This window comes from Bos indicus, chromosome 5 (assembly GCF_029378745.1).
Source record: "Bos indicus isolate NIAB-ARS_2022 breed Sahiwal x Tharparkar chromosome 5, NIAB-ARS_B.indTharparkar_mat_pri_1.0, whole genome shotgun sequence".
NCBI lineage: Eukaryota > Metazoa > Chordata > Mammalia > Artiodactyla > Bovidae > Bos > Bos indicus.
In genome coordinates, this window is record NC_091764.1 from 55,611,147 (window position 1) to 55,637,738 (window position 26,592).

The 26,592-nt window shown below is 41.9% G+C and overlaps 1 protein-coding gene across 4 annotated transcripts; it reads right to left on the reverse strand.

Annotated features, from left to right (window-relative positions):
• Positions 1–2,521: 2,521 nt before the first annotated feature.
• ATP23 (ATP23 metallopeptidase and ATP synthase assembly factor homolog) lies at positions 2,522–25,507 on the reverse strand. Of its 4 annotated transcripts, XM_019960919.2 has the most exons (7): positions 25,118–25,189; positions 19,548–19,593; positions 19,309–19,437; positions 18,746–18,827; positions 12,461–12,598; positions 4,759–4,842; positions 2,522–2,979 (listed from the first exon to the last, which is right to left on the reverse strand). In XM_019960919.2, the coding sequence occupies exons 5-7, from the start codon at positions 12,557–12,559 to the stop codon at positions 2,776–2,778; spliced, it is 387 nt and encodes a 128-aa protein (XP_019816478.1). In that variant the 5' UTR covers positions 12,560–12,598; positions 18,746–18,827; positions 19,309–19,437; positions 19,548–19,593; positions 25,118–25,189; the 3' UTR covers positions 2,522–2,775. The 4 variants fall into 4 exon arrangements, with proteins under 4 accessions (XP_019816478.1, XP_019816480.1, XP_019816479.1 ...); XM_019960921.2 differs by lacking the exon at positions 19,309–19,437 and having other exon boundaries at positions 25,118–25,507; XM_019960920.2 differs by lacking the exons at positions 18,746–18,827; positions 19,309–19,437 and having other exon boundaries at positions 25,118–25,211.
• Positions 25,508–26,592: the final 1,085 nt, after the last annotated feature.

The following is a 26,592-nucleotide window of genomic DNA, read 5'->3' on the forward strand; positions in this document are numbered from 1 at the left end:
ATATTCTTGCTTCCTTTGTTGTAGATTAATTCATCATTGGTGCATGGATTATTTCTGGGTTTTCTATCCTGTTCCATTAGCCTATACTTCTGTTTTTGTGCCAGTACTGTTTTGATGACTACAGCTTTGTAGTATAGTCTCCAGTCAGGGAGCCTGATTCTTCCAGCTGTTTTTCTTTCTCAGGAATGCCTTGGCTATTTGGGATCTTTTGTGTTTCTATACAAATTTTAAAATTTTTTTGTTCTGGTTTTGTGAAAAATGCAAATGGTAATTTGATAGGGATTGTACTGAATCTGTAGATTGCTTTGGGTAGTATAATCATTTTGACAATATTGATTCTTTCAATCCAAAATTATGATTTATCTTTCATTTGTATTATGTTTGATTTCTTTCATCAATGTCTTATAGTTTTCAGAGTACAGGTCTTTTGTCTCCTTGGCAAGTTTGTGTGTGTGTGTGAGTCGCTCAGTCGTGTCCAACTCTTTGCAACCCTAGGGGTAGTCTGTAGTCCCCCAGGCTCCTCTATCCATGGAATTCTCCAGGCAAGAATCCTGGAGTTGGTTGCCATTCCTTTCTCCAGGGGATCTTCCCAACCCAGGGATAAAACCTGGGTTTCCCGCATTACAGGTAGATTTTTTACTGTCTGAGCCCTGGGTAAGTTTATTCCTGGGCATTTTATCATTTTTGATGTGATGGTAAATGGGATTGTGTCCATAATTTCTCTTTCTGACTTTTCATTGTTATTGTATAGAAATGAAAAAGACTGTGTATTGATTTCATATCCTGCAACTTCACTTAACTCATTGATGAGCATCTTTAGGATTTTCTATATATAGTTCATGCCTTCTGCAAACAGTGACAGTTTTACTTCTTTTCCAATTTGGATTCCTTTTTATTTATTTTTCATCTGATTGCCATGGCTAGTACTTTCAAAACTATGTTGAATAAAAGTAGCAAGAGTGTACATCCTTGTCTTGTTCACTGTTGAGTACGATGCTAGCTGTGGGTTTGTCATATACAGCCTTTATTATTTTGAGGAGGTTCCCTCTGCACTCACTTTCTGGAGAGTTTTTATCATAAATGGGTGGTGAATTTTGTCAAATGCTTTTTCTGCATCGATTGAGATAACCATGTGATTTTTTTTTTCCTTCACTCTGTTAATGTGTTATAATCCACTCACCAGTTTTCATATGTTGAACCATCCTTGTACCCCAGCAATAATCCCACTTGGTTACAGTGCGTGATCCTATTAATATGCTGTTGAATTTGTTGTATTTCTATACACTAACAATGAACTATCAGAAAGAGAAAATAGGAAAATAATACCATTTATAATTACATCAAAAGGAACAAAATACCTAGGAATATATCTAAGGAAGTAAAAGACTTGTACTTGGAAAACTATAAGATGCTAATTAAAGAAATTGAAGATGACACAAACAGAGGGAAAGGTATACCATGCTCATGGATTAGAAGAATCAATATCGTTAAAATGACCATATTATCCAAGGCAATCTACAGATTCAATACAATCCCTATCAAAATACCAATAGTATTTTTCACACAACCAGAACAGTGTTCTTGCCTGGAGAATCCAGGGACAGAGGAGCCTGATGGGCTACCGCCTATGGGGTTGCACAGAGTCGGACACAACTGACACGACTTAGCAGCAGTAGCAGCAGAACAGCAAATAATTCTAAAATTTGTACAGAAACACAAGAAACAATAGCAAAAACAATCTTGAGAAAGAACAGAGCTAGAGTTATCATGCTGCCTGATTTCAAACTATACTACAAAAGCTATACTAATCTGAACAGTAATGGCACTGGCACAAAAATAGACACACAGATTAATGGAACAGAAAAGAGCCCAGAAATGAACCCACACTCATATGGGCAACTAACCTATGACAAAGGAATCAAGAATATACATTGAGGAAAAGACAGTCTCTGCAATAAATGGTACTGGGAAAACTGAACAACTACATACAAAAAAAAAAAAAATCAACCTGGACTATTTTCTCACACAAAGCACAAAAGTAAATTCAAAATGAATTTAAAGACTTAAAGTAAGACCTGAAACCAGAAAACTTCTAGAAGAAAACATAGGCAGTAAACTCTTTGTCATCACCCTTAGTAATTTTTGTTTTGATATGTTTCCTCAGGCAAGCAAAAGAACAGCAAAAATAAACAGAAGGGACATCAAACTAAAAAGCCTTTGCATAGCAAAGGAAACCATCAACAACATGAAAAGGTCACCTACTAAATGGGAGAAGATATTTGCAAATAATATCTGATAAGGGGTTACTTTAAAAATATACAAAAACTCATACAACTCAACATCAAAAAACAAACAACCTGATTTAAAAATGGACGGAGGATCTGAAGACATTTTTCCAAAGAATTCATACACATCACACAAGGGCATACTTCACAGGTTTCATAATCAAGTATTAAAATAATCACATATAATAAAAACAAATCACTATCATAAAAACAAAACACAAGTAATAACAAGTATATTGTAGAAAATTTTAAATGAACAATTTATTTGCTTTATTTACCAACTGGTAAATAAAGATCCAAGCCACAAAGATACAATGGTTGCCTTTGCGTTTAAGGCAATTTCATTTCTCACCACAGTTACTTTTTCTGATGTTAGAATCAGCATCTTCTGTGTCTTCCCTGTATTTAATTGATCGTTTATGTTTGTCCACTTAGGAACCATACTTTCTTCATGATCACTGAAGCTCTATAGTATAAAATATCATTTTCTTCATATATTTGAGTAGTATCGATCCCGGTTTTGAAAGTCTCTATGAGCATATCTTGCATAGGTCTTATTATGAGGGATCCTTCCAAAAGGTTCATGGTCATTGAAACAAGACTCAAAAACTTCATCAACAGCTTTCTGAGCTACTTCTTTGTTAATGTTCCTAACAGCCAGGATAGAACGAATGGCTCTGTCTCGCACACAAGTCTAAGGAGCAAGAAAGTATATAGCGTTAATGAAAATTTACTCATGAAATAGTAACACTTCACAAAAGGTCTGAACCACGGTCAAAATTAATTTTCTGTCATTATTTTATTCATTTCTATCAGTCCAAAAAATAAAGATGCAATTATGGAGCATGTTTAGCTCAATCTAAAATTATTTAGGTATAAGAAAGATCTCCTCTCCTCCCTTCTTCTTATCTTTCCCAATGATGATAAGTTCTAGGAAATGTCTGCTAAACAGTAACTCCCAATTTGAAAAATCATAAAAAAAAGTCTATAAATAAGGTTCTGGTTGAATTTTTTTTAACTTGAATAAATCTGAAATATACTGCTGTGCCTCTCTCTCTCAATTTTTCATAGCTGACCATTGCTAGATAACTTTTCCTTTGACAGGGGCATCTCCCCTGAAGGCAACAGGAAACCACACACAAAATTTGAAGGTTTTCTAATTTTTCAGGGGGGAAAAAAAAATCAAACAACTTTTTTCTTGGGCACACACTGTACAAAAGCTAGGCCTGTTCTCCCACTGCCTCCACCTATCTTCATCCTATTGCCCGCTGTATTCATCCACTGCTACTTCCAACCCAAAGTAAAAAGAGGAGAGATTTCTTTCAAAGACTCTCGGCCCCGGATCACATGCCTTATATGCATTAACCTCTTCTTGGGGATGTGCTGAGTGTACCCTGCTTCCGCTCTTTCCACTGAGAGCCAGAACACACGGCCCATTCAAATGCTGCCTGAGCTGACTTCACCAGAAGAGCAGGGATTGGAGGGCACAGATGCCATGTGGCTCAGGACAAGTCAGTGGCACATCACCAAGTGGACCTGACACAGGCTGAAAGCGTAACAGCCTTATCTGCTCAGTCACCCTTCCCAGGCCCCAGGTTTGCCTTCTGACTCCCATTCACTGAGTTCACAGTTTCTCTTAGTTCACTGTGACATTCCACCTTCCTCCCCAGAGCTGAGTTGAGTTACTCCACCAAGGACCTTCCTGTTGTTGTTCCAAGCCTGTCCTTTCTACATCTGGTTGAAACTGTTATCTTGATACCCATGTACGTCACATACTGGTCCAGCAACCTCTTCCCATAGAAAAGCTCTGACCAGCCTTTCTCTCAGTGTGGACACAGAGCCCCTTGGTTGCTGTGGAAGAACTGCTCACATTCTTCACCAGTCCATCAGTTCTAAATTTCCTCTCCCCATGTCCATTTATCGGTGACCTTAAAAGCTTTCCAGCAGGACTGATCTGGCCTATAGTTTTCATTTTGTTTTGTGTACAAAATCTCTCAGCTCAGTTCTTCAGAATTAAGTCTGTGCCGATCCAAAGCTTTGCTGTCACATCACACAGCCTTTATAAAGGTGCATTAATACACACTGCGCTGAAATGCAGTCTCTGTTCTCACAGGTATTACTTTTTTGTCTCAAGAACAATGACAGTTTGAAAACAGAAGTCCAGGACTGTTAGAATAGAAGTAAGACAGGATGTGATTTCATTTCTATTCATTATCTACCCCCGTCCAAAATGATCCCATGCGAGATATCATAGCTCTTTTCACTGTGAAAATCTCCCAGTCACAGAGCTTCCCCATAATTATAAAAACATAACTGAATTCCCTCTGTTGGCTTAAGTGATATACATGTTGTATTCTGTTCAAATAATAGTTCTTTCACATTTCAAATACTAAATGTACTTCTCATTTTTCTATGCATTATTTCCACTCATAGCACTCTTGACAGTTAAGCGATTTCATATGTTAGTTTTTACCTGATGGTGTTGTTTTAATCCAAAATGCAACCTGAATATTTCATTTAAAAATGAGCAGTCTCCACTAAGGTTAGCAGCTCGAACCTGTCACAAAGACAGAAAGAAGACAAAAAGAAAGTAAGCATTTGTGCTCTACACCTTATATCAACTGATTTTTTTATTATAAAATAATATAAAATTGGCATATTTTTCTGAGGACAGAGTACCTGTAAGATTTTTTCAACGCTACTGACTTACGAAGTTCTTAAGAAAAAGAGCAAAGGGCTTCTCTGGTGGCTGAGTGCTAAAGAATCTGCTGCCAATACAGGAGACATGGGTTCGATCCCTTGTCCAAGAAGATCCCACATGCCGTGGAGCAACTAATCCCATGCGCCGCAATTACTGAGCCTGTGCTCTAGAGTCCAGAAACCGTAACTACCAAGCCTTTGTGCCATAACTGCTGAGGCCCATGCTCTGCAACCAGAGAAGCCACCACGATGAGAAGCTGGTGCACCACAAGTAGAGTTTAGCCCCTGCTGGCTGCAGCTAGAGAAAAGACGGCATGGCAACGAAGATCCAGCACAACCAATAAATAAACAAATAATTACTGAATCCAGAAAAGCATTTAAAAAAAAAAAAAAAACAGACAACTATAAGCTATGCTACAAAACACCAAATATATGGGGGGAATCACCTATTCAAAAGGAATTTTCAAAATGTTTCTCTGGAGCCTTAATGACAGAACTAATTTCTTTTGGAACCAAAAGTCAGAGTTGGACTTCTGAGTTAAAGATTATGGTCTCTACAATCTTTACAGATACTCTGTTCTCACTTCTAGCAATGACCAAAAGGACTCAAGAAAGCGTTCTTCCAAAGACCTACAAACTGATTTTCAACATGCTCATAAAACAGAACAGTACCTAAGACACTCAGGCACACAAACCTCCCAGGCCTCCTAGCCCAAACCCCTGAAACTCTCCCATACCTTCCCTTAAACCCATGTAAGTTCATGACCTTCCTCCAAGGCCTCAATTGGCCTATGAAAAATTAATGGGTACAAGAATCAAGAACATTCCAAACTGCTCATGCTATGAATATGACCAGTTTGGAAGTTGGCCTGAAGTTAGCACATATTTTCTAATTTGCTGTATCTTTAAGGTAAGAAGCAGCTTTGTGTACGTACTCAGTCATGTTTTCCAACTCTTTGCAACCCCATGGACTGTAGTCCACCAGGCTCCTCTGTCCATGGAATTTTCCAGGCAAGAATACTGGAGTGGGTTGCCATTTCCTAATCTGAAAAGCAGCTTTAATATGTGAAATAGTTGTGGAACTACCCACATTCTATAGCCAGCCTGGCCACAATTTTGCTCATTCACTGCAATCAGATAGCCCACTTCCTGTTACTCCTATAATAACATAGCTTCATTCCTCTGAGGAGCTCAAAGCACTTAACACACTTTAACTAGCTAACAGGCATTCATTCTTGTAACACCCAAGAGAAAGAAATATTCAAAAGCTCAGGTTTCAGGCTTTTTTCCAAATCATATGAGTTATAATCAGATGCAGTGAGGCTGCTTATTAATTTCAAGGGAAAGAGAAAATAATCTAAGTTATGAAATATAAGCTTTAAATTTATATTAATTTTTTTTAGCTTCTCAGCACATTGCACTCTTCAATTAATGAAATGCAAGCATGAAATACAAATGTCTGTCTAGGAGCATATATGTATGTATTTCTGAAAGCAATCCAATCCACATAGGAAGGTAATAATAAATATCTTCCTATGTTGTATTTTTCATACTGTTCATGGGGTTCTCAAGGCAAGAACACTGAAGTGGTTTGCCATTCCCTTCTCCAGTGAACCATGTTTTGTCAGAACTCTCCACCTTGACCCATCCACCTTGGGTGGCCTAACACAGCATGGCTCATGGTTTCATTGAACTAGAGAAGGCTGTGGTCCATGTGATCAGTTTGATTAGTTTTCTGTGATTGTGGTTTTCATTCTGTCTGCCCCCTGATGGATAAGGATAAGAGGCTTATGGAAGCTTCCTGATGGGAGAGACTGACTGAGGGGGAAACTGGGTCTTGTTCTGATGGGCGGGGTCATGCTCAGCAAACCTTTAATCTAATTTTCTGTTGGTGGGCAGGGCTGTGTCCCCTCCCTGTTGTTTGACCTGAGGCCAAAACTATGGTGGAGGTAAGATAATGGCGGCCTCCTCCAAAAGGTCCCCTGCACGCACTGCTGCACTAAGTGCTGCACTTGTACCAGGCAACCGCCAACCCACGCGTCCACCAGAGACTCCTGGACACTCATGGGCAAGTCTGGGTCAGTCTCTTGTGGGGTCACTGCTCCCTTCTCCTGGGTCCTGGTGCGCACAAAGTTTTGTTTGTACCCTCCAAGAGTCCGTTTCCCCAGTCCTGTGTAAGTTCTGGCGGCTCTATGACGGGATTAATGGCAACCTCCTCCAAGAGGGCTTATGCCATACCCCGGGCTGCTGCACCCAGAGCCCCTGCTCCTGCAGCAGGCCACTGCTGCCCTGTACCTCCACAGGACACACTCAAACACCACAGGACACACTCAAACATTTAATATCATCTTGAAAGTGAAAGTGAAGTTGCTTAGTCATGTCCGACTCTTTGTGACCCCACGGACTGTAGCCTGCCAGGTTCCTCTGTCCATGGGATTTTCCAGGCAAGAATACTCGAGTGGGTTGCCATTTCCTTCTCCAGGGGATCTTCCCAACCCAGGGATCAAACCCAGGTCTCCCGAATTGCAGGCAGACTCTTTACCGTCTGAGCCACCAGGGAATCCTATATAGCTACTAGCAGGCTGCAGATGAGAGAAAGGAAATGTCTCAAAACTCAGAGATTGGCACCAGGCCCCTCACCCACAACATGCATTTTGAGATAACACTGGCACAAAGTGAGTTCTCCCAGGCCATACAATGATTGACATGAATCTTGAAGAAAGGCAGGTTTCCAAGCAAAGACATGCAAACACTCAGGGGCTGGTCTGGTTCAGTCTCTGTGGAGTCTCCTGGTGTGCACAAGGTTTTGTTTGAGACCGCCAAGTGTCTCTGGCAGGTATGGGGTTTGATTCCTAATGCAATGTGGCCCCTCCTACCGTCTTGCTGGGGCTTCTCCTTTGCCCTTGGACATGGGGTATATTTTTTGGTGGGCATTCTCATGTCAACAGTTGTGCAGCAACGAGTTGTAATTCTGGAGTTCTCACAGAAGATGAGCACACATCCTTCTACTCCGCCATCAAAGATAGGCAAAGATAGGCAAAAAGATAGGACACTGGAAGATGAACTCCCCAGGTCGGCAGGTGCTCATATGCTACTAGAGAACAGTGGAGAAATAACTCCAGAAAGAATGAAGAGACAGAGCCAAAGAAAAACAACACCCAGTTGTGGATGTGACTGGTGATGGAAGTAAAGTCTAATGCTGTAAAGAACAATATTGCATAGGAACCTGGAATGTTAGGTCCATGAATCAAGGTAAATTGGAAGTAGTCAAACAGGAGATGGCAAGAGTCAACATTGACATTTTAGGAATCAGTGAACTAAAATGGACTGGAATGGGTGAATTTAACTCAGATGACCATTATATATACTACTGTGGGCAAGAATCCCTTAGAAGAAATGGAGTAGCCTTTACAGTCAACAAAAGAAATGCAGTATTTCGGCGCAATCTCAAAAACAACAGAATAATCTCTTTTCGTTTCCAAGGCAAACCATTCAATATCGCAGTAATCCAAGTCTATGCCCCAACCAGTAATGCCAAAAAAGCTGAAGTTGAACAGTTCTATGAAGACCTACAAGACCTTCTAGAACACACACCCCAAAACAATGTCCTTTTCATTATAGGGGACTGGAATGCACAAGTAGGAAGTCAAGAGATACTTGGAGTAATAGGCAAATTTGGCCTTGGAGTACAGAATGAAGTAGGGCAAAGGCTAATAGAGTTTTGCCAAGAGAACTACCCCCTTTTCCAACAACACAAGAGAAGACTCTACACATGGACATCACCAGATGGTCAACACCGAAATCAGACTGATTATATTCTTTGCAGCCAAAGATGGAGAAGCTCTATACAGTAAGCAAAAACAAGACCAGGAGCTGACTGTGGCTCAGATCATGAACTCCTTATTGCCAAATTCAGACTTAAATTGAAGAAAGTAGGAAAAACCACTAGACCATTCATGTATGACCTAAATCAAATACAGTGGAAGTGACAAATAGATTCAATGGATTGGATCTGATAGACAGAGTATCTGAAGAACTGCGGACAGAAGTTTGTGACATTGTACAGGAGGCAGTGATCAAGACCATCCCCAAGAAAAAGAAATGCAAAAAGACAAAATGGTTGTCTGAGGGGGCCTTACAAATAGCTGAGAAAAGAAGAGAAGCTAAAGGCAAAGGAGAAAAGGAAAAATATACCCATTTGAATGCAGAGTTCCAAAGAATGGGAAGGAGAGATAAGAAAGACTTCCTCAGTGATCAATGCAAAGAAACAGAGGAAAACAATAGAATGGCAAAGACTAGAGACCTCTTCAAGAAAATTAGACATACCAAAGGAACATTTCATGCAAGATGGGCACAATAAAGGACTGAAATGGTGTGGACCTAACAGAAGCAGAAGATTTAACAAGTGGCAAGAATACACAGAAGAACTATACAAAAAAGATCTTCATGACCCAGATAACCATGATGGTGTGATCACTCACCTAGAGCCAGATATTCTGAAATGCAAAGTCAAGTGGGCCTAACGAAGCATCACTACGAACAAATCTAGTGGAGGTGATGGAATTCCAGTTGAGCTAGTTCAAATCCTATAAGATGATGCTGTGAAACTGCTGCACTCAATATGCCAGCAAATTTGGAAAACTCAGCAGTGGCCACAGGACTGGAAAAGGTCAGTTTTCATTCCAATCCCAAAGAAAGGCGATGCCAAAGAATGCTCAAACTACTACACAATTGCACTCATCTCACACACTAGCAAAGTAATGCTCAAAATCCTCCAACCCAGGCTTCAAAAGTACATGAACCGTGAACTTCCAGATGTTCAAGCTGGATTCAGAAAAGGCAGAGGAACCAGAGATCAAATTGCCAACATCCATTGGATCATAGAAAAAGCAAGAGAGTTCCAGAAAAACATCTACTTCTGCTTTACTGACTACGTCAAAACCTTTGACTGTGTAGATCACAACAAACTGTGGAAAATTCTTAAAGAGATTGGAATACCAGACCACCTGACCTGCCTCCTAAGACATCTGTTTGCAGATCAGGAAGCAACAGTTAGAACTGGACATGGAACAACAGACTGGTTCCAAATCGAGAAAGGAATACATCAAGCCTGTATATTGTCACCATGATTATTTAACTTATATGCAGAGTACATCGTGTGAAATGCTGGGCTGGATGAAGCACCTGAAATCAAGATTGCCGTGAGAAATATCAGTAACCTCAGATATGCAGATGACACCACACTTATGGCAGAAAGCGAAGAAGAACTAAAGAGCCTCTGGATGAAAGTGAAAGAGGAGAGTGGAAAAGTTGGCTTAGAATTCAACATTCAGAAAACTAAGATCATGACCTCTGGTCACATCACTTCATGGCAAATACATGGGGCAACAATGGAAACAGTGACAGACTTTATTTTGAGGGGCTCCAAAATCACTACAGATGGTGACTGCAGCCATAAAATTAAAAGACACTTGCTCCTTGGAAGCTATGACTAACCTAGACAGCATATTAAAAAGCAGAGGCATTACTTTTGCCAACAAAAGGTCTGTCTAGTCAAAGCCATGGTTTTTCCAACAGTCATGTATGGATGTGAGAGTTGGACTATACAGAAAGCAGAGTGCCAAAGAATTGATGCTTTTGAACTGTGGTGTTGGAGAAGACTCTTGAGGGTCCCTTGGACTGCAGAGATCCAACCAGTCTATCATAAAGGAAATCAGTCCTGAATATTCATTCGAAGTACTGATGCTGAAGCTGAAGCTCCAATACTTTGGCCACCTGATGCGAAAAACTGACTCACTGGTAAAGACCCTGATACTGGGAAAGATTGAAGGTGGGAGGAGAAGGGGACGACAGAGAATGAAATGGTTGGATGGCATCACCAACTCAATGGACATGAGTTTAAGTAAGCTCTTGGAGTTGGTAATGGACAGGGAAGCCTGGCATGCTGCAGTCCATGGGGTCACAAAGAATCGGACACAATTGATTGAACTGAACTGATGTTGCATTTTTGAAATGAACTGTTTTATTCTACGGAAAGCTAGCAACTTTACCTGTGGAAGGCAGCACAGCAAACCCATCAAGAACCTTGATTGTAATCTTGCCTCTGCCACTTACTAACCATGGTATCTAAACAAATGCCTCACTTTTCACATAAATAAAATGGGAATAACAGTATCTACACCTCAAGGGATTGTTGTGAAGATTAAATAAGAACCCACAAACAGAACAGTGTTAGGCATACAACCCTCAGTAAATGTTTATATCAATTTTATAAGAAATGTTTATTCCATAGGAAAAGATGTTTTTTTATATTTTTTATAATTAGTCATAGTCATATAATAGTCAAATCACTATTATTAGGATTTCAGTTCAGTTCAGTTCAGTTCAGTTGCTCAGTCATGCCCGACTCTTTGCGACCCCATGAATCGCAGCACGCCAGGCCTCCCTGTCCATCACCAACTACCGGAGTTCACTCAGACTCACATCCATCAAGTCAGTGATGCCATCCAGCCATCTTATCCTCTGTTGTCCCCTTCTCCTCCTGCCCCCAATCCCTCCCAGCATCAGAGTCTTTTCCAATGAGTCAACTCTTCGCATGAGGTGGCCAAAGTACTGGACTTTCAGCTTTAGCATCACTCCTTCCAAAGAAATCCCAGGGCTGATCTCCTTCAGAATGGACTGGTTGGATCTCCTTGCAGTCCAAGGGATTCTCAAGAGTCTTCTCCAACACCACAGTTTAAAAGCATCAATTCTTCAGTGCTCAGCTTTCTTCACAGTCCAACTCTCACATCCATACATGACCACAGGAAAAACCATAGCCTTGAATAGACGGACCTTTGTTGGCAAAGTAATGTCTCTGCTTTTGAATATGCTATCTAGGTTGCTCATAACTTTTCTTCCAAGGAGTAAGCGTCTTTTAATTTCATGGCTGCAGTCACCATCTGCAGTGATTTTGGAGCCCAGAAAAATAAAGTCTGACACTGTTTCCACTGTTTCCCCATCTACTTGTCATGAAGTGATGGGACCAGATGCCATGATCTTTGTTTTCTGAATGTTGAGTTTTAAGCCAACTTTTTCACTCTCCTCTTTCACCTTCATCAAGAGGCTTTTTAGTTCCTCTTCACTTTCTGCCATAAGGGTAGTATCATCTGCATATCTGAGATTACTGATATTTCTCCCAGCAATCTTGATTCCAGCTTGTGCTTCTTCCAGCACAGTGTTTCTCATGATGTACTCTGCATATAAGTTAAGTAAGCAGGGTGACAATATACAGCCTTGATGTACTCCTTTTCCTGTTAGGATTTAAAGGTTATATTTAAGACAAAAATTGTATTCAATAGTTAAAAATGGAAATCGAAGACCAACATGGAATTATAACAAGAAAACAAATATGTTTAAATAAATCATACTTGAATAAAGTGTTCAAACACACAATGTTCAGGGTGGGGGAAAGTATCTTCTACAATAAAACTTACCTCAGAGCAGGCCAAATGTCTGACATTGGTGAACCAATTGACGTGAGCACGACAATGATCGAACGCGTGAATGAGCTCGTGGGTGACCACTCTGTTCATGTGGGCCTGATTACGGATATTATTCTGACACAGAACAATCTAAGAGGCACCAAAATGAGAGAAGTTCAGTTATTTCTAAGAGCTACTCTCATTTCATAAGATTCCACCTTCACTCTCACCTGAGGGGGCTCACTACATGGAAAGCCTCACTTCTCTATCGAGCCCACACCCACCCCACCATCAAGGCCCAGTCTTCTCCATACATGCCAGGAAGCCTTCCCCAAGGGTTCTCCTCTCCTTGGACTGCACAGCACTTAGTTTAAGGACATTTATTCACATACCATCCTCGCTGGGTGGACTGCACCACTGTCTTGGACTCTTAATAATATTTAACCATGGACGGTGGAATGAGGCAGAGATTCAAATTCCAGCCCCACTCCTTACTAAGTCAGTGACCTTGGGCAAGTTTCTTAAGCTTTATGTGCCTCAGTTTCCTCAACTATTAAAAGGAGATGACTTACATTACCTACCTCATAAAACTGTGAGAATTAAATGAGAATATATGTAAAATGCTTCTTATCAAGTTTCTGAATGAGCAATCAATCAACAATGCATGACCACACTGTCCCATTCTACTAGAATTGCCAGGAAAAGTCCTCAGAAAGACCTTCAGAAAGAAGTGCAAAAAGCCAACAGCACACTGAACAGGAGGACCCTATAAGAATAACAAAGACATGAGGGGTCCTAATAATAATAGTTTCTACTTACTGCGTACTTACTATGTGCCAGACACTGGGACATGTCCCAGGTATTTTATATACATTCATTCAGCATTCAATTTATTCAACTAATATTTATCAAGACCTATTAGATTTACAGTCTACAAATGGAGATAGAAATTAATCAAATATTTACCAAAATGCTTGAGCACATGCAATAACAGCTGTTATGAGTACATACAATGGAGTACCAGACCTGATCTGCAGAGTTGGGAAGTGGTTCTCTGCAGAAGGAATGTTAAAACTGGGATCTAATAGATGGATGAACAGGTGTTAAATTGGAGGAGAGGGGAAGGGAGCATTTCAGAGACAGAATAATACACGCAAAGGCTAGGGGGAGGGTTGAAGGACAAGAATGTTTGAGAAGGTGAAGGTAGGCCTATAGGACTGAAGCACAAAGTTGGAGGTGGTAGGCATGAGGTAGGGCTGGTGAGGTCATCAGGCCAAGTCACTCTTTATCCTGACAGCAATGGGAAGTCACTGACAGGGAACAGTGAAACAGGGGGTGTTTTATTTTGCTTTCATCCTTTTGACCACAGTTGGAAAAACAGGCATAAGATGATCCAAACTGGATGCAGAGAGACTAACTGAATGAGAATAAAGTATTCTAGGCAAGAGATAATAGTGCCCGAGCTAGGGTGGTGGAAGCCTAAAAGGTATTTAGGAGGTAGATTGCACAAAATGTGGTGCTGGATAGAAAAGGAGAAGGGAATCAGAGGTATCAACGATGACCCCTAAAGTTCTAGCTTGGGTAATAGGATGGATGGTGGTACCATTCACTGAGATATGCAAAACTAAAAGACCAGGTTGGGTGGAGATGGAGGATGGTAAAAATCATCAGTTTGGATTTGGACATGTAAGGTCTGAGATGCCTTTAAAACTTGCAAGTGTAGATGTGCAGTGAACACTTGGCTCTACGGATGTGGAGTTCAAGACAGAGTTCTGACCTAGCAAAACAAATAAGATCACCTTGGCAGAGTGCCGGAAAGAAAAGAAGGGGCTGTAACACTCTGGATTAAGGGACCTCAACATTTAAGGGCTGGTACAGAAAGCTGAGCTACCAAAGGAGCAACTGCAGGAGTGCTGCATACCGGAAACCATGGCAAGAAAAGTGGCATTAGCTGTTCAAGTCAAGTGAATGCATGAGATATGAGCCAGCAATCCACTCTAGGCAGAGACCCTATAATAACTCCTGCCTGTGTGCTTCAGGAGAGAAAGTGAGGAATTCACAGCAGCATTGTTTATAACAATACAGTTGGAAATGACATTAGAGAGAGTAAACTCTACTACAGACATCAAATCAGATCAGATCAGTTGCTCAGTTGTGTCCGACTCTTTGCGACCCCATGAATCCCAGCACGCCAGGCCTCCCTGTCCATCACCAGCTCCCGGAGTTCACTGAGACTCACGTCCATCGAGTCAGTGATGCCATCCAGCCATCTCATCTTCTGTCATCCCCTTCTCCTCTTGCCCCCAATCCCTCCCAGCATCAGAGTCTTTTCCAATGAGTCAACTCTTCGCATGAGGTGGCCAAAGTACTGGACTTTCAGCTTTAGCATCATTCCCTCCAAAGAAATCCCAGGGCTGATCTCCTTCAGAATGGACTGGTTGGATCTCCTTGCAGTCCAAGGGACTCTCAAGAGTCTTCTCCAACACCACAGTTCAAAAGCATCAATTCTTCAGCACTCAGCCTTCTTCACAGTCCAACTCTCACATCCATACATGACCACAGGAAAAACCATAGCCTTGAATAGACGGACCTTTGTTGGCAAAGTAATGTCTCTGCTTTTGAATATGCTATCTAGATTGGTCATAACTTTCCTTCCAAGGAGTAAGCATCTTTTAATTTCATGGCTGCAGTCCCATCTGCAGTGATTTTGGAGCCCAGAAAAATAAAGTCTGACACTGTTTCCCCTGTTTCCCCATCTATTTCCCATGAAGTGATGGGACAGGATGCCATGATCTTCATTTTCTGAATGTTGAGCTTTATGCCAACTTTTTCACTCTCCACTTTCACTTTCATCAAGAGGCTTTTTAGTTCCTCTTCACTTTCTGCCATAAGGGTGGTGTCATCTGCATATCTGAGGTTATTGATATTTCTCCCGGGAATCTTGAGTCCAGTTTGTGTTTCTTCCAGTCCCGCGTTTCTCATGATGTACTCTGCATAGAAGTTAAATAAGCAGGGTGACAATATACAGCCTTGACATACTCCTAACTGTTGCTTCCTGACCTGAATACAAATTTCTCAAGAGGCAAATCAGGTGGTCTGGTATTCCCATCTCTTTCAGAATTTTCCACAGTTTATTGTGATCCACACAAACGCTTTGGCATAGTCAATAAAGCAGAAATAGATGCTTTTCTGGAACTCTCTTGCTTTTTCAGTGATCCAGCAGATGTTGGCAATTTGATCTCTGGTTTCTCTGCCTTTTCTAAAACCAGCTTGAACATCTGGAAGTTCACGGTTCACATATTGCTGAAGCCTGGCTTGGAGAATTTTGAGCATTACTTTACTAGCATGTGAGATGACTGCAATTGTGCGGTAGTTTGAGCATTCTTTGGCATTGCCTTTCTTTGGGATTGGAATGAAAACTGACCTTTTCCAGTCCTGTGGCCACTGCTGAGTTTTCCAAATTTGCTGGCATATTGAGTGCAGCACTTTCACAGCATCATCTTTCAGGATTTGGAATAGCTCAACTGGAATTCCATCACCTCCACTAGCTTTGTTCATAGTGATGCTTTCTAAGGCCCACTTGACTTCACATTACAGGATGTCTGGCTCTAGGTCAGTGATCACACCATCGTGATTACCTGGGTAGTGAAGATCTTTTTTGTACAGTTCTTCTGTGTATTCTTGCCATCTCTTCTTAATACCTTCTGCTTCTGTTAGGTCCATACCATTTCTGTCCTTTATTGAGCCCATCTTTGCATGAAATGTTTCTTTGATATCTCGGATTTTCTTGAAGAGATCTCTAGTCTTTCCCATTCTGTTGTTTTCCTCTATTTCTTTGCATTGATCGCTGAAGAAGGCTTTCTTATCTCTTCTTGCTATTCTTTGGAACTCTGCATTCAGATGTTTATATCTTTCCTTTTCTCCTTTGCTTTTCGCTTCTCTTCTTTTCACAGCTATTTGTAAAGCTCCTCCCCCCCCCCCAGACAGCCATTTTCCCTTTTTGCATTTCTTTTCCATGGGGATGGTCTTGATCCCTGTCTCCTGTACAATGTCACAAACCTCATTCCATAGTTCATCAGGCACTCTATCTATCAGATCTAGGCCCTTAAATCTATTTCTCACTTCCACTGTATAATCATAAGGGATTTGATTTGGAATAATATACACAACAGTGACACTAAATAAACCAGGGATGCATACAAGACAGAAGAATCTCACAATGTTGTACAGAAGAATTAAGTTACAGAGGACTATATCCTGTATAATTCCATAAAATGACAGAGTATTACATATGACCCCAAGTATATATAAAGCTTAAAAGCAGGCAACAAAGGACTTTCCTGGTGGTCCGGTGGCTAAGACTCCACGCTCCCAGTGCAGGGGTCCGGGCTTTGATCCATGTTCAGGGAACTAGATCCCACATTCCACGTGCTGTGACTAAAGACCCCACATTTTGCAATGAAGATGAAAGATCTCACTTACCACAACTAAGACCTGGTGCAGCCAAATAAATAATTTTTTTTTAAACTTTTTTAAAAGCAGGCAACTACACAACACAATGTTTCACTATATACATAGATGTTAAAACCATTCAGACAAGCAGGGAATGATTATTACGAAAGTCAAAAATAAGGAAGGGGGGCTATGATCCAAGAAGGGACACACAGGCTTCTAAAGTCCCAGCAGGGTTTTATTTCTCAAATCTGTGTGGCAGTTATACAGATGTTAATTTTATTATTATGACTTAAAGCATACATATAGGTTTGTTATTCTTCTGTATGAATGAGTTACTTCACAACAAAAATTTTAATTAAAAAGAAAAAGAGTTCCCAACTGTGTATAACACTGCTGAGAAATAAGATGAAGATTCAAAAGGTGTACTCTATTTAACCCCAAAAGGGAATGAACTCACCAGGACCCACCTGGAGAGCTATAGGTGTTACAGTTATCAATTTACAAATGAGGAAAGGATAAGAAAACTGTAGTACATATACACAATGGAATACTACTCAGCCATTAAAAAGAATGCATTTGAATGAGTTCTAAAGAGGTGGATGAAACTGGAGTCTATTATACAGCGTGAAGTAAGTCAGAAAGAAAAACACCAATACAGTATACTGATGCATATATATGGAATTTAGAAAAACGTAACAATGACCCTATATGCGAGACAACAAAAGACACACAGATGTAAAGAACAGTCTTTTGGACTCTGTGGGAGAAGGTGAGGGTGGGATGATTTGAAATAATAGCATTGAAACATGTATATTATCATATGTGAAACAGATCGCCAGCCCAGGTTCGATGCATGATATAGGGTGCTCAGGGCTGGTGCACTGGGATGACCCTGAGGGACTGGGATGCGGAGGGAGGTGGGAGGGGGGTTCAGGATGGGGAACACATGTACACCCATGGCTGATTCAAGTCAGTGTATGGCAAAAACCACTACAGTATTGTAAAGTAATTAGCCTCCAATTAAAATAAATAAATTAATTTTTTTAATTTACAAATGAGGAAACTGAGAATAAAATAAATAACTTGCCCAAGCCCCACAGCTAATAAGCAGGGGAATAAGAATTTGAACTCAAAGTCTATCTGAGTCCAAAACTCAGACACCTCACCCCTCTACTATGTTGCTCTTTCCATGATCTCCCTGCAACAGCTATAAATAACCAAAATACACATAACGTCCCCTAGCAGGAAACAATTAAATGTAGTTAAGTGTGTTATATACTCATGATGGAATCAGTGACATACAACACTTATATTTACCCTCATCACATGACATATCCATCTACCACCTCGAGACTCTGTCAGAACCCCCCACTGACTTAAAACTAGCATGTTGACTTGAGTGTACTTTACAAGAGAAATCTCATTTCATTCTCATAACCGTTCTGTGAGATAAATACAATCACTACCCATATATTACAGATGAGAAAACTCACTCTCCTTATCAAAAATTCTCAAAGATGCATCATTTCCCACTGTGTAAAGATGAAACTCTTAATCCTGACATTCAAAGCCTCCCACCATATAGCAGCTGAACTGCACAACATCCCCTATGGTAACCACACCCACCTCCAAGAATTTAACCTGCCTCAAATTCTATCATTGTCTGCATTCATGTCTTGTCTCCCCTGTGAGACGTGAGGACCTTAAGGGTCAGAATCGCCACTAACTCATTTTTTTTTAATCCTGCACAAAGTCTACCAAGTAGAATGCCTGGCATGTGGAAGGCACTCAGCAAACATGAGGAGAACTGGAGGAAAGAAAACAACTGGGTAAAACGCCTACCTGAGACACTGAAGAGTCAAAACCTCCACTGACATTTCCATTACAATCTTCACAAGAAAAGTGTCTGTCTTTGTTAACAGCACTAGAAGGCAAGAATGGATTAAAGAGACCACATCCAGAAGCAGTGTCCATGGGGCACAGCCGGGGGCCAGGAGACCCGGATCACCCACATCTCCACCACTGCCACACAGGACACCTCGGGAAAGCACCTGAACACCTTCAGCACTTAGTTCTCTCGTCTGTAAAATAAGGAAACTGTCTTTGCAAAATCGATCCCAGTTCAAATGCTATGCCGTGAGTCCATAAAGCATTGGCTCGACTAATGAAGACCACATTGGAAATATGCTGGGGTTTCTGCCCTCGGGCCAGAATGTTAAGAAGGGGAGCTCAGAAGTCACTTTTTCTGATCCCCTCAAAATTGAACAACACCCGGAAGGCTACTGCATGCATAACAAACTGAGACTTCGTCTCTATTAAGGATAATGCTGAGACTGGCATAGTGAAAAAACCAGGTTTGGTAATTAGTTACAATAAAGATTTTTAGTATTGTCTTTACTAAATACCTGAGGTGAATGGTGGAGCCAGAGATGTGGAGTTAGGGCAGAAGAGGTCCGGAGAGAACAAGGCCTGCCTGGAGAGAATGCGGCCAACCACCACCAGCACCACCTACCATATGGAAAGGGCTTTGTGGCCTGAAGTGAAAAATCCGAAGTAGTTCCAGTTTGTGGGGGATGGGGGAGAAAGGAGTGGTTTGTTTTCAGCAGTCAGAATATAGAGGAGTACTTTAAAAAGATTTACTTACCAACCTGAATGCTTCATGGCATCAAGTAGAAGTTTGACATATGGATCTAGAAAGATATTGATTCAATTACATATGGTAATTGGAAAAAAACAGCAGCAATTAAATTATCCAAATATTATAAAAGAAAAAAATACCTCTCAAATCTTAGTGAAGTAATACTAATATCTAATTTTAAGTAATACTAAACAGTAATTAGTAATAATTTAAGTAATATTAATATCTTAAAATTGATTAAAAAATAAATACAAAAAGATAAGCTTAAATTAACAGCAGGTCTTTAATGAAATGAAACACTCACAGAAATACCAAAGTGTTCCATCAAACATCTTAGATAATATCAAATGTTTCTCAGTTAAATGCTCAAACACAATGTGTTAAAATATATACCAAAAGACATGTACAAAATATACCAACATGACTGTGGTCATAGCCACAGAAATGAACAGCAGCACAGTATCCAGATTAGAGGAAGGCAGTAAGTGGCCCCACTGTGGTCTGCCCTCATCTGTACACAGCATCCCATTCTGAGTACCACACTCTAAACAGGGCCTGCCAACCAAAGCTGTTCCACAGGGGAAGGTGACTGGAATAGTTCAGGGCTTTGTTCCACAGGAAGCAAGAAAGGGATTTGTAGATTTGGAAAGGAGAAAGAAGATATACAGATGGCCAACAGGCACATGCAAAGAGGTTCAACATCTCTAGCTATTAAAGAAATGCAAATCAAAACTACAATGAGATATCACCTCACACCGGTCAGAATGGCTATCATCAAAAAATCCACAAACAACAAATGGTGGAGAGGGTGTGGAGAAAAGGGAACCCTCCTGCACCGTTGATGGGAATGTAAATTGCTACAGCCACTATGGAGAACAGTACAGACGTGCCCTAAAAATCTAAAAATCGAGCTACCACATGACCCTGCAATCCCACTCCAGGGCACACATCTGGAGAAAACCATGTTCCAAAAGGATTCATGTACCCCGATGTTCATTGTAGCACTGTTTACAAGAGCCAAGACGTGGAAGCAACCTAAACGTCCATTGACAAAGGAATGGATAAAGAAGATGTGGTACATATAGACAGTGGAATATTACTCGGCCACTAAAAAGAATGAAATAATGCCATTTGCAGCAACATGGATGGACCTAGAGAGTGTCATACTGAGTAAAGGAAGTTAGAGAAGGAGAAATACCATATGACATCCCTTATATATAGAATCTAAAAAGAAACGATACAGATGAACTTACAAAACAGAAAGAGACTCACAGACAGAAAACAAACTTATGGTTGTGGGGCAGAGTGGGGGTGTGGGAAGGGATAGTTAGGGACTTTGGGAAGGTCATGTACACACTGCTGTATTTAAAATAGATAACCAACAGAAACCTATTGTAGAGCACATGGAACTCTGCTCACTGTTACTTGCCAGCTTCGGTGGGAGGGGAGTTTGGAGGAGAATGCATACATGTAAATGTATGGCTGAGTCCCTACGCTGTCCACCTGAAATTACCACAACATTGTTAATAGGTTATACCTCAATACAAAATAAAAAGATTAAAGTTAAACAAAAAAAAAGATTTAACTAAGGCCACAATAATTTCAAGTATCTGAAGGGGTGTCATGTGGGAATAGATTCTGCCAACATTTCTTCAGAGAGCAGAACAAGGACCAAAGGGCAGAAGTTACATGGAGCACATTTCAACTCGGCATGAGAAAAGGTTTTTCCAACAACTACAGCAGTCGATACAAGGGCCTGGTAGCCTCAAAGGGCTTCAAAGATAACCTGTTCCAACAGAGCTCTAAAACACTCTGGTCAATTGATGGCACAGAGGTTTCTGGTCAGTGATGGGGGTGAAAAGGCCTAGACAACTCCGGAGCCCCCCACCACCGCTTCTAAAGAATCTATGAGCCTGTTAAAATTACAGGAAAATATAAGGAACCCAAGTGCCTCTAACATCAACTTTTCACATAGATGTCCCGTCTGAGAATTTAAATGCACAGCAAATTACATGACGTAAGCAAAAAAAAAAAAAAAGATATTAAGGTTTTCAAATGCTGAAAGCAAAAAACAGGTAAGTAAAAGTATTGTTGGATGAGAAAGTTAGGTACTGGTTACTGCTTTTCTAACCTGACCCCTCTTAAAGAGTGTTAACAGTGAAACAATTATTATTAATAAATTCTACTTAGTGTATATCAAGTATCAGGCACCATACTAAGTGCAGTATTACTGAAGCACCTGAGAGTTTTACAGAACTGAAATGGGTTCAAAAGTCCAGTGTCCTCTTTAAAAAAAAAAAAAAAATTGCTGGGAGCACATTGGTTTGGTTCTTCAAAGAAGGACCTACAGTATTTAGAATGGATGTGCTTTGGAGAAAAATAAAACAAATGTCTCCCTTGAGGCCTGATCTCTTTCATCACACCCATCCCAGGGATAGGATTTTAAAGCTGCAGGTTGATGCTTTAATACACTAACAGGTTCTCCAGCAGCTTTCCCCTTGGAAGGGTGAAGCAGGTTAATTCCTACTGGGACTCAAGTTCAGCACCTGGCCCTTCTCACTTCCTATCTCAACTCTTGCTCCACTTTTTGGCTCTTCCACTGTAAAAAACAGCTACAGTTTCTTTATTCAGCTCCTGATACACTGGCTCTTTAAACTTATAAAACCTATTCCTCACAACAACCCCAAAAGAGGTACTTTCACCCCTTCCCAACTCCCTTTTCCTTTCCCTGATAAAGACAGACAGGATCAGAGAGTTAAATCACTCTTCCATATGTAACAAGGAAAGGTATCAAAATTTAAACCCACTTCTAAATCTGCAGCCCATGTCCTTTTCACTGCATTCCACTTTGGAACATTTTAAAGGCAGGGTCCCAACTACTCTCTGTATTTGCCCAAAGCAGAATCTAGGAGGCATTTGATACATATTTGCAAAGTAAACACAATGTCATCATTCCCCTCTACTCCCCTTTCTCCTCCCCTGATTCCTGGAGATGCAGGTAATCTCAAGAAGGATGGAAAACTCACTGAGTGGTTGACTTTTGAACTGTCACTGGCCAGCCATAAAACAGTAGTCTTGTTTTGGGACAAACAAGTTTGTCTTTGATTCTCTTAATGTATCTAAAGTAAACTCGGGAAGTCTCAGTTCAGTTCAGTCGCTCAGTCGTGTCCGACTCTTTGCCACCCCATGAACTGCAGCACGCCAGGCCTCCCAGTCTATCACCAACTCCCCGAGTTCACTCAGACTCACATCCATCGAGTCAGTGATGCCATCCAGCCATCTCATCCTCTGTCGTCCCCTTGTCCTCCTGCCCCCAATCCCTCCCAGCATCAGAGTCTTTTCCAATGAGTCAACTCTTTGCATGAAGTGGCCAAAGTACTGGAGTTTCAGCTTTAGCATCATTCCCTCCAAAGAAATCCCAGGGCTGATCTCCTTCAGAATGGACTGGTTGGATCTCCTTGCAGTCCAAGGGACTCTCAAGAGTCTTCTCCAACACCACAGTTCAAAAGCATCAATTCTTCGGCACTCGGCCTTCTTCACAGTCCAACTCTCACATCCATACATGACCACTGGAAAAACCATAGCCTTGACTAGACGGACCTTTGTTGGCAAAGTAATGTCTCTGCTTTTGAATATGCTATCTAGGTTGCTCATAACTTTTCTTCCAAGGAGTAAGCATCTTTTAATTTCATGGCTGCAGTCACCATCTGCAGTGATTTTGGAGCCCAAAAAAATAAAGTCTGACACTGTTTCCCCTGTTTCCCCATCTACTTCCCATGAAGTTATGGGACCAGATGCCATGATCTTTGTTTTCTGAATGTTGAGCTTTAAGCCAACTTTTTCACTCTCCACTTTCACTTTCATCAAGAGGCTTTTTAGTTCCTCTTCACTTTCTGCCATAAGGGTGGTGTCATCTGCATATCTGAGGTTATTGATATTTCTCCCAGCAATCTTGATTCCAGCTTGTGCTTCTTCCAGCCCAGCGTTTCTCATGATGTACTCTGCATAGAAGTTAAATAAGCAGAGTGACAATATACAGCCTTGACATACTCCTTTTCCTATTTGGAACCAGTCTGTTGTTCCATGTCCAGTTCTAACTGTTGCTTCCTGACCTGCATATAGGTTTCTCAAGAGGCAGATCAGGTGGTCTGCTATTCCCATCTCTTTCAGAATTTTCCAGTTTATTGTGACCCACACAGTCAAAGGCTTTGGCATAGTCAATAAAGCAGAAGTCTAGGGCCTTGTAAAAAAATTAAGAATCTCTAGTGCAATGTCCCTGGATTTAGAAACTGGTCAGCAGATGGTGTCCCTATGTAACCCACAGCAATGGTTCTTAACCTTTTCAGGTTCATGGGCATCTCAGAACATCATGGGGCTATGAACTCTCTCCCCAGAAAAATGCCCTTAGGAGCATACAAACAGGAGTTTCGTAGTACATATCAGAAGTTTCCACATTCTGAAGCCCATCCGTGTATGAAGGTTAAGAACCCCTTTCAACAAAGAGTAGGACTGCAAAACTGTCTTTGCACTGCCAGCAGCAGTGAGCCAGGACAAAACAGGGCAGGACACAACCCTTAGAGAATGACAGAGCTGTGTGGACATGACATAAAATGGTTAGAACCAATTAGGCCCAAGACAGCAGAAGATCCAACTTTCAGTAGATCTTGAGCCTTATTATATACTCATTTTAATTTATCAGCATGCTAAATGACACATCGCACAGTAGTTCCAAGGCTAACCATAAAAGGCCAAACAGTGGGCTCTGGCCCCAATCCTGGAAATCCCCACCCTGTCTCCAAAAGAGTTGGAATAATCCTCCCACTCATTAGCCTATGAAATTATCCAGCCCATAAAAACTAACCAGCCCATATATCCAGGCCACCCTCACCACCTAAGACAGACCACCTTCTGTCTATGGTACACGGATCTCCCAGGGCCTCCCTTCTGAGACAGCCCACACTGTCTATGCAGTTTGTATCTCTCTCAATAAATCTACTTCTTACCTATCATTTTGCCTCCTGCTCAACTCCTACTGCAGTGAGACATAAAGAACCTGAACTTCCTGAGACCAGGTGTGCGATTGCATTTAAAAGACAGAAGGTTCCGGTCCCAGCCTGCAGGGCTTAAGTCCCAATCTGAGTTTTAGCTGGGCTCAAATCCCATCTGAGTTGCGCGGTTTCAGCAAGTATGCTTTAATTAACGTAGCTCTTTAAAACTCTGCTTCACCTGGACTCTCCAGTCCCCACATTAATGCACAATTTACCTATGAAATGAGAGGATCTGTCAGAGTGTCACGGAAAGGGCTAACTCCTAACCCGACTCCTCATTCACGCCACAAGCAAACAGTCCTGAAGAGGGCCTCAGCGCCTTCTCTGATCGAAACTGAGGCTCAGCCCCCCACACCCACCCCACGATGCCAAATCTGCCTTAACTCTGCCCCTGGGGCCAGAACCCGGCCCTGCCACACCTGAGCCGAACCCGGAGCCCCCTAGCGGAGGGGTGCGGAGGCCCCTCCCTGCCCGCCCGGTCTCAGACCCCACCCTGCAGACGCCCAGCCCCCGGGTCAAGGCTCCTACTTGTGGCCAACGTCTTTAAGAGCATAAGCTGGCATTTCTGGTTGTTGGTGAAGAAACTGGAGAGGAACCCCTGCTGTGGCTTCCCCTGAGCCAGCCGCTCGGAGAAGACTTGGCACCCGACGTGTTGCTGCTGCAGCTGCTCCCCTGCCACGGAGCCCGGCTCGCGCTCATCCGGAGCTTCTGCCATGCCGCCCACGGACTTTGCCGCGGCTTCTTCCTCCCGCTTCGGGCGACGGAGGGCGAGAGAGGGAAAGGTAACCTCCCTCCCACCGCCCAGGCCCTCCCTCTGCCAGGTCGAACCGGCGCCAGCCCGGCCGCCGTCTCTGGGCGGGGCCAAGGACGTTCAGTGGCTGGGGTCTGCAACCAGGGACACAGACGGAGTGCCGGGCAAGAAGCGCGGGGCGGGGCGACGGTAACGGGGCGGGGCGGCGAGTGCTGGGCGGGGCGATGGTTCCTGGGCAGGCCTAGAGGGGCGGGGCCAGGCGCCAGCTGGCTGAGCAGGCCTGTACTCTCGCAGAATGCGGCCGGCCTGTTGTAGGCTTCGCCGCTGTTCCTCGGCGAGCTTGTGCGATCCTCACAAGCCTTGTTCCGCAGCCTCGCTTCCTCGTGCACACTCCTTCCTTACCTCCTGACCAGTGCTGGCCATTAAATACCCTTCTCCCCGTGAAGGTTTTTGCCATTTTCCGACTTCCTGCTTTGTCCACCAGCAGGCTAACTGCAGTCTCTGGTCCACCTCTCTCTTGACGCCCCAAGCCATATTGAAAGCACTGTTTCCCGGAAACATTTGAAAACTGCAATTATAACGATTGGTCACGCTAAAGTCCTCAAAATATAAGACCAAACTCCTTTTTTATTTTGCCTCATTTAGGCCATTCGCCCACCCTCTTTTTTTGCCACCAAAATAACTCTAATTGATGAAATAAATTCATATTTTATAGCAAGACAAGAATAATTTAAACATAAATTTTTTCTCTGCCAGATCGGGCCTTTTCCCTCCCCCTTAGAGTGTGTTGTGCATCTGCATTAACCAGAGCTTATAGTCCTTCTCAATCTTGTATAGTGTCAGGATGATCCACTACTTTATAACTCCTTGAGAGATAACCTTCCTTCTGTCAATAATTCATTTGATGTATAACCCTTTATCTCAAAAACTTCTCTAACTGTGCTGTGACCTCTAAGGGGTGGGGCAGTCCTCAGCTTTCTGAAAGACTGTCTCCCAGGTTATAAACCTCAGGTTGTCTCAAATTAAATTTCCATTTCTTTCTTAGATCAACTATTAATTTTTTAATCAACATAACAAAACACAACATTTTAACTTATACCTCCAAGCCTTAACTCATACTTCCATCCTTAAGCCCTCATCTTCAGTCCTTATGGAGAAGGAAATGGCAATGTACTCCTGTATTCTTACCTGGGAAATCCTGTGGACACTGTCTGGTGGGCTACAGTCCATGGATCACAAAGAGTTGGACACA

What these genes read in the sequence shown, in the direction of transcription:
- ATP23 (XM_019960921.2), bottom strand. Translation starts at nt 25,304, where the DNA reads ATGGCAGAAGCTCCGGATGAGCGCGAGCCGGGCTCCGTGGCAGGGGAG. An exon ending in CTTAAAGACGTTGGCCACAA is followed by an intron (nt 19,594 to 25,117) that starts GTAGGAGCCTTG and finishes ATATCTTTCTAG; the next exon opens with ATCCATATGTCAAACTTCTA. An exon ending in TTGACTCTTCAGTGTCTCAG is followed by an intron (nt 12,599 to 18,745) that starts GTAGGCGTTTTA and finishes GGTGCCTCTTAG; the next exon opens with ATTGTTCTGTGTCAGAATAA.